The 7,981-nt window shown below is 35.7% G+C and overlaps 1 protein-coding gene across 1 annotated transcript; it reads right to left on the bottom strand.

Moving 5' to 3' along the window:
- Nucleotides 1-526: 526 nt before the first annotated feature.
- On the bottom strand, nucleotides 527-5,434 carry LOC149570113 (uncharacterized). The gene is made up of 4 exons (XM_089817092.1): nucleotides 5,335-5,434; nucleotides 3,158-3,706; nucleotides 2,733-2,885; nucleotides 527-753 (listed from the first exon to the last, which is right to left on the bottom strand). The coding sequence occupies exons 1-4, from the start codon at nucleotides 5,432-5,434 to the stop codon at nucleotides 527-529; spliced, it is 1,029 nt and encodes a 342-aa protein (XP_089673218.1).
- Between the last annotated feature and the right edge of the window lie 2,547 nt (nucleotides 5,435-7,981).

Here is a 7,981-nt window from a genome sequence, read left to right as displayed (position 1 = left end):
TATATATATGTACATATATATATATATGTACATATACATATATATATATGTACATATATATGTATATATATATATGTACATATATATATATGTACATATATATATATGTATATGTACATATATATATATGTATATGTACATATATATATATATGTACATATATATATATGTATATGCACATATATATATATATATATATATGCACATATATATATATATATATATATGTGCATATATATATATATATGTACATATATATATATATATATATGTATATATATATGTATATATAGTACTAGATTGGAATAGGACAATATATGGAGAAGCTGTTGCGTTTGTAGGAATTGCAACAAGTTCAGATGCATACATCACAAATGCAGGAGTGGGAGAAAGTGCACATATAATTTTTTTGTTTCTTATCATTTCCAACAGTTGCTACTCCTATAAAATGTGTTATGTGTGAAGCTCCATCATTTGTATATAGTTCCCTAGCATAAAATATACCTTCACAACCTACAATGTGATACTACGGCTTGAGTTCTCTAACCAACTTTGATATCACAGTGTTTCCACCTGACAGATGCTCTATTCCTGGAGGAGCATCTGCTAAGTTAGCACCCCTGAGAATTCCTTCTAGCCATTCATTAGTTGGAAACATATCAACAACACTAGATTCTTCAACAAGAGCTCTCACTGCATCAATATCATCCTCACAGTATACTCCTATAGTTGATCCATTTGATGAAATTCTTCCTGCTAAGTAGGCTACAGATAAACCAATTCAGCGGGCTGTCCACCAGTTGTTGATTGAAAAATTCAAAGGTGAGTAGTTGGCTATAGCTGCCACTTTTTAACCAATTGTTATTGCTTTTCTGTGTGTTTCTAGCCCACTTTAGCTGTTGTTCTGATCACCTCCATGAATTTCAAAAGGGGAGGACTTTTCCTTAGCTCTTCAAATGTGTTGCAATATTTAGATCTTTAAGTAATGTCCATCTCGGACATACTCAGGGGAAAGGTAGCCAAATGTTCCAACCACCTTTGTTGTTACAACATGATTTCCAAGGGACTGTTCCAACAACTTGATCAAACCTATGTAATCTTTACACATAAATCTGAATTGAAAAGAATGTTGCTTGTTTTGACCTCTCGATGAGCATAAAATTGATTTTGTGTGTTCATGAATATATTCAAGGCCTCTTGCTTTTACTTTGATTTACATTTTCATGTCCTAAGTTTGAGCTTGAGCTTCATCTGGAATAATCATATTAAACAGTCTTTCCTACAAGATACTAAATGTTCTTCCTGGTCATTTCTTGCTGATATTTCAGTACCTCCGCTTTGTTTATTTCATTGATATAGCACCAATATCAAGCGGGTTCTCTTCTTGTTTCATTTTGAATACATTGTGAGTTACAACAGTGATAATAATAATTGTTTCATAATGTTCGAGCGTGGGCTCGTGACACTCATAAAACTACTCTTTCTTTCAGCTTACTTTGCTATGTCACTGCTTAGTTTCTATCATGATGAAATGCATTGACAGATAGAGTATGTATAGAGATAAGCAGTCATTGCTTAGATCCTCTGAGATCTAACATTGATTTCCTTTATGTTTTTGTAGCTGCTGGAGATCGTAGAGTTTAGAGCTAGATGAGTGCGCCAGGGAAAGAGTTCATAACTAGTCAAAGCAATAGGCAATGATTGGTTGTCTCTACTCTTATTTTCTTTCATTCATATGTATCTATTTGTGTATTTCCTTATGAAAGAAACTTAGTACAATGAGCTATACTCACAGCTTGTGTGAGATCTTTTTTGTTCAACATACCATTTCATTTCATTGTTTGAAAACATCAATGTATATCTGAAAGTAAATAACACAAAGACATTTCTATTGTTTAACAAAAATGAAATAAATGGTAATTCTGTACTTTCATCATATGCATACTTAAATTTTACTTACGTGCAAAATTTTAGTAACATTTTTGGAAACTTTTGCTGTATGTCTTCCTGCTTGACATTTGACCAGTTGTTGTAGTTGTCCTTATTCTTTGGGCATTGAGTCTAATTATGCATTCCTAGCACCTAAACCTAACACAAAGTGACTTAGAAAGTTGCTGGTTCCATTTTGAATGTATGTTCGTGAGTTTAATAAGACTGGAAACTCTTATTAAATTGATGGGTATGTAGGGTCAAAACTCAAGTATCAACTTTAGGAGTCGAGATTATCATAGTCGACCATTTGGTTTGTGTATGTGTGAATGTATGGATTAAATGAATGCATGTATGTAGTGTATGCATGGATATGTAGATATGTATGGCTTGTAGCCAGACATATTTAGTGTTAGTGATATGTATGTGTGTATTTGTGCATATGTTGGATAGGTACATGCATTTAATCACACATATTTATGCATGCACAAATGAAATGAGCAGATATGACTGTTGAACAACGTAAACCAACAACTTGACTGAACTAATTACAAAAGAAAAATAGGATAAAAAAAAAAACAAAACAAAATGCAGACACATTTATTGAAAACAAGGGAAACTAACCTAGTATGTACAAAGTAGGACTGAAACTCATACCTCAAAACATGGTTTGAGGTGGATCCCATTCACAGGGATTGGCAGTTTATCTCCTTCCATGGTAGCAAGCTAGTAAGCATTATGTTGTTTGCACTCAGCAATTTGAAATGACCCAACTCACATGTGATCAAATTTACTATGCTAACCTGGCTTGCTCTTCAGAACATCTGACTTCAGTACCATGTCACCAACATGGAATTCCCAAGCTCGAGCTCTTTTATCAAAGCTCTTCTTTATTTGCATTTGCTGATACTCCATGGTTTCCATGGCCTTTTTCCTTGTTTCTTCCAATTCATTAGCTGAGCACACCGCACTAGAAGAGGGTCACCCTCCTCAAACAAAACTAGCTGTGTAGCAAGATCAAGCACTGGTAATTCTGTCTCAATGGACAATCTGGCTTCTTTTCCATATACAAGCCTATAAGGTGAGTTTCCAATAACTTGCTTTGGAGTAATCCTATCCACCCATAAAACAACCTTCAACTTGGAGTGCCAATCTCATTGATTCTCCTACAACATTCTTTTAATAATCCTTATTAAAATTTTATTTGAAGATTCTACTAACCCATTACCTTGTGGGTAATAGTTGGAACTAGTACTGAGATAAATTCCATGTTTAAGTGCCCAGTTAGTTATTTTTAATCCAGTGAAAGAAAGTGCATTATCAGAAATTACAGAATCAGGCACTTCAAACCTATTCACAATATCATCATAAAAATTAAGGACTGTTGTTTCATTTGCGTCCTTTAACACTACTACCTTAGTCCAGCGTGTGAAATAATCAGTAGCTATAATAACCCACTTGTGACTTGCACTTAATGAAGGGTTAATGGGCCCTATAAAATCAACACCCCACTTTTGAAAGGGATGTTCTGATTTAATTGGCTGCAAGGGCAAAGCTAGCAGCCTCTCCTTTCTTGCAAACATGGCGCATTTAGCGCATTTTTTGACATGTGCATTAAAGTCCTTAAACAAATCAGGCCACTGATAGCCAGCTCGTAGAATCTTATAAGTTGTTGTCCTAGGAGAAAAATGTACTCTTGAATGTCCATCATGAAATTCATGCAATATCTGAGCAACCTGATCTAAATCAACGCACCTAAGAAGGACTCCATTGAAGTCTTTTTGGTATAGAATGTCATTAATCAACACAAAAGGAATTGATTGCAAGCGATAATATCTTCACTTTGTTCGATCCAAGGTGGCTAGGAATTGATTGGTTTTCAAAAAATGTATCATATCCTGCAACCAGCTTGTTGTTCCATTATTATTTCTAGTGGTACCAATCAGTAAAATAGCATTTGCTTGCTCCTCAGGCTCTGAAATATCCTTATCTACGATTTTCTCGCACAATCCCTTTTCATTTAACCAACTTGGTTATTTGGATATCTATGTCATACTCCATGACGCATGTGATCTAGCTAGCTCTTTTCTCATTCAAATCCTTACTTAGGAGGAACTCCTTGAAACTTGGGTGCATGACAGGTAAAATGGCCTTGTTATGTGTCAATAAGTGCCTAAATTTCTTAAGGCTTTTTACAACAACAAGGACATGTTTCTCAATGAAACTGTACCTTTGCTATACTCTTCTAGTCCTTTGCTAAAGAATGCAATTGGTTGTTCCAATCCCTTTGCATTTTATTGTACCAACATGGCTAAAATCATGTCATAGCCCCCATATGCATAAAGAATGAAATCCTTAGTAAAATCAGGATTGATTAGGACTGGTGCTGCTAATAATGCATTTTTGATGGCCTAAAAATTATCTTTGGCCTCCTTTGTCCATGCAAAAATGACATTCTTTTTAAGCATAGTTGTTAATGGCTTGAGAAGAGCTACAATATCAGGAAAAAATCTTCGCACGAAATTGATGCGACCAATGAAACTTTGAAGGCCTTTCTTGTGTTGTGGTAAAGGCAGCTCCAGAATTGCTGCAACTCTTTTAGGGTCCACCATGATACCTGACTTAGTTACAATGTATCCAATTAATTTCCCCTCATGTATAGAAAATATACTCTTTTGGGGTTTAAGGAGATGCCAATTTCTCTATAGCGCTCAAAAATCTGTCTTAAGTGATCAATATGATCTGCTATTTTCTATGAGTAAACTATAACATCATCTAAATAAACCAAGATGAACATGTACATAAAATTGCTAAAATCCATTTCCATGGCTTTCTAAAAGGTAGCTCCAGTGTTGGACAATTCGAATGGCATTCTTTTGTACACCATTGTTCCCCATTTTGTTGTAAGTGTTGTTTTATATTGGTCCTCTTCCTTTACTAGTATTTGATTATAACCCGAATAACCATCCAATAAAGAAAACCTTTCAGCCCCTGTTACACTTTACAAAATCTATTCCATGGATGGAAGCAGGTGCCTATCTTTTAGCGAGACTCGATTCAAGTCTTTGAAATCTACACACAGCCGTAACTCCCCATTCTTCTTCGTTATTGGGACCAGGTTAGCAACCCAACTCGTGTGTTTAATAGGGAAAATAATTTTGCTCTCAATTAGCTTGAGAACCTCTTTTTGCATCAATGGTTCCAGCTTTGGATTAATAGGCCTTTGCCTTTGCCGCATTGGTTTAGTTGTTGGTTCCAACTCTATTATATGCTATGTCAACCTTGGATTGAATCCTTTTAAATCACTGTATTGCCAAGCGAACACATCACTGAATTCTTGAAACAAATGAAGAAATGCTTCTTTTTCTTCAACTAAATTTACCTTGCCAAATTTTAGGCATTTACCTGGTGCAATTTCCAGATCTGAATATTGATTTTCTTTAACCAACAAGTTAGCCTTTCCAGATTTGAGCTGATCATCAGAATTGAAAATGCTTTCTAGCATTACTAAACCCTTTGGCAACTTATTATTTTTTAACTATATCACCTAATCACCATACTAATCCTTATACCTCTGCTGATTAGAATTGGCAAAAACGTCCTCTTCAAGCAAAAATTGCAGAATTGGTTCATCACTGTCAAAAACTTGCCAACTAATATTATTATTAGGAATTGAAGGCCTGGTAATGATTCTGATATGCTACTGATCAATATGTGCAGACACACTGTTAACAATATCATACTGGGCTCCTACAGTTGCTAGCCTATCAACATGTTGGTTTTTGATTCTAGGAACAACCAGTATATTAAATGCATCAAAATTTTCAAGTAAATCCCAAACGTGATATCTATAAGACTTTAAAATGTCATTTTTCACAGCATTCAGACATCTGATTTGATTTACTACTAATTCATTATCACCATACACTCTTAAACACTTGATACTGTGTTTTCTTGCCCATTCTAACCCCTGAATTAAACCCTCATACTTTGATGTATTATTGGTACAAGAAAAACTGAATCTGAAAGTGGCATAATATTTCTCATTGTCGGGTGAGACTAAAATGACACCCCCACCAGCACCTTGTCTACCCCTCAAACCATCAAAGAACATACTCCATAGCTAATCTTGGGACTCTCCCAACTAATTTGTTGGTTTGACCAAATTGGGAATAACTTCATTTTGTTCATGGATAATATAGGTCCTTAAGTCAGCATTTGTCATATGATAAAACCGGTTTTCATAGGTTTGACTAGATGCCCATTCATCAAGAAGAATATCCGAGACATTGTCTAGTTGGGTTCAATTTTCAACAGCTGTATGATACCGTTCTTCGTCAAATGCAAGCATATTTGCATTGATAGCACTGGGTACATAAGGCTCTATGTGGTTTTTTGCAAGTAACTTAGATTTAATGGTTACTTTAGTACCATACCTAGTCCTAAAAAGCACGTGGGACCAGTCAGATGACAAATAACCACCAATCTTTGCAGTGAAATCCCTAGACAAGTAGATAGCAAAATACGAGGGTAAATCTATGACATAGATATCCTGCTGAATGGAAAAATTAGGACAGGCATGAAGAGTGACACTTGCATTTTAATCATGCCTATAGTACCCACAGATATCCCATCAAGTTGGACAACACCTCTTTCAATGGGCTTGTATTTTAGTCCTAATTGGTCAACTATCTTTTTTGGTATTACTGAGCTTGTAGCTCCACTATCTACCATACAGTTATGGACTAATTTATCGCCAATAATCAAGAAAAGATAGAAAGGAGGCAGTTTTATTACCTTATTCGATTCTTTGGCAACCGTATCGCTATCCTCTTTCTTTTCATCAGTGTTAGTTAACACAACCTTTGCTGGTTCATTCATCACCTTCATGGGATTTGCCTCCTCCAAGAGAGCTTTTTACAAGATATCTATTTGACCTGGAATAGCCAAAGTCTCCCACATTGACATAAACACATTCATCTTCTTCATATTCTCCACTATGTTGAATGGCATAGCAAAGTGTGATTTCTGATGTATTTTAACAGGAGCATGTTCTGCTGGCTTGTGAACGATTTCCTTGGTGACAGGGACGTGAGTGTCTCTCACCGTGTTTGTAGCACTTGATGATGGCTCAACTGTATCAGGTGATTTACCCTTGTTTGTTGTTTGCTCTGTTTCAAGAGCTCTTTTCTTAGCTCGAGTATTCACTGATATTGGTGAGTCATTATTGACTGTACAAAATTCATCTCTCTGCTAGTTGAGGAAAGCGCTTTCAGGAGTAGGTGCATCATGCTGCTGTTCAAGTGCATCATTAGTGACATTTTGCTATCCCACTACTATATTTTGCACCATTAATGCCTAATTTATAACTCCACTTGTACACGTGGCCTGATTATGTGGTTCATTATAGGGATAACACCACTCAAAGTCTGCTGCAAGATAATTTTGCATGGGCACAATGTCTCTAACTGGATTAGCAAAATTGAGAGGAATTGGATTGTATGGCTAGAAAGGTCTTTGATTAATATTCTGCCTATAACCCATTGCATTACCCTGAAATGGTGGCCTATTTCCTTGAGGTTGGCCTTGATTTTGTTGCTGGTAAGGCTGACTTACTGATGGATTCTACTGTTGGTAAGATGGCCTAGGCTGAAATTGTTATTTTTTAAGGTTAACCAGCTCATTACTAAAGGTTTGCATCATATTTTCAATTTTGAGCTGACTATTCTTAATTTCCTACAGGTTTGGATAAGGACCTATGGTATTTGAAGGACCTACCATGGTAATTTCTTGGCTAGGAACAACAGGTAATGGGTTAAATGGAAGAATTGCCAATGGCATATTGGGCTGAATATCTAGAAAAATGGGCATTGGAGGTCTAGGGACTATTTTACCAGCCTGGATAAGACTATTTTCAGCTTTAATAGTGATCTCATAAGCTTGAGGCAGTGAAACACCTCCCATAGACTGAATCATTACTGAAATATCACTATTTAAACTTCTCAAATAATAAAGAAAAGCATGCTATGCTAAAGGTCTTACTGTATTGGGT

Source organism: Cupressus sempervirens, chromosome 3 (assembly GCF_028749045.1).
Source record: "Cupressus sempervirens isolate cs-2001-9-10 chromosome 3, ASM2874904v1, whole genome shotgun sequence".
In the NCBI taxonomy this organism is placed as follows: Eukaryota; Viridiplantae; Streptophyta; class Pinopsida; order Cupressales; family Cupressaceae; genus Cupressus; species Cupressus sempervirens.
This window is presented reverse-complemented; position numbering and strand designations above follow the sequence as displayed.

Coding starts and splice junctions, on each gene's coding strand:
- LOC149570113 (XM_089817092.1), bottom strand. CDS start 5,434: ATGCTAGAAAGCATTTTCAATTCTGATGATCAGCTCAAATCTGGAAAG. Junction 3,707..5,334: donor AGATCTGGAAATTGCACCAG/GTAAATGCCTAA, acceptor TATACCAAAAAG/ACTTCAATGGAGTCCTTCTT. Junction 754..2,732: donor TGTTCTGAAGAGCAAGCCAG/GTTAGCATAGTA, acceptor CCTACTTAGCAG/GAAGAATTTCATCAAATGGA.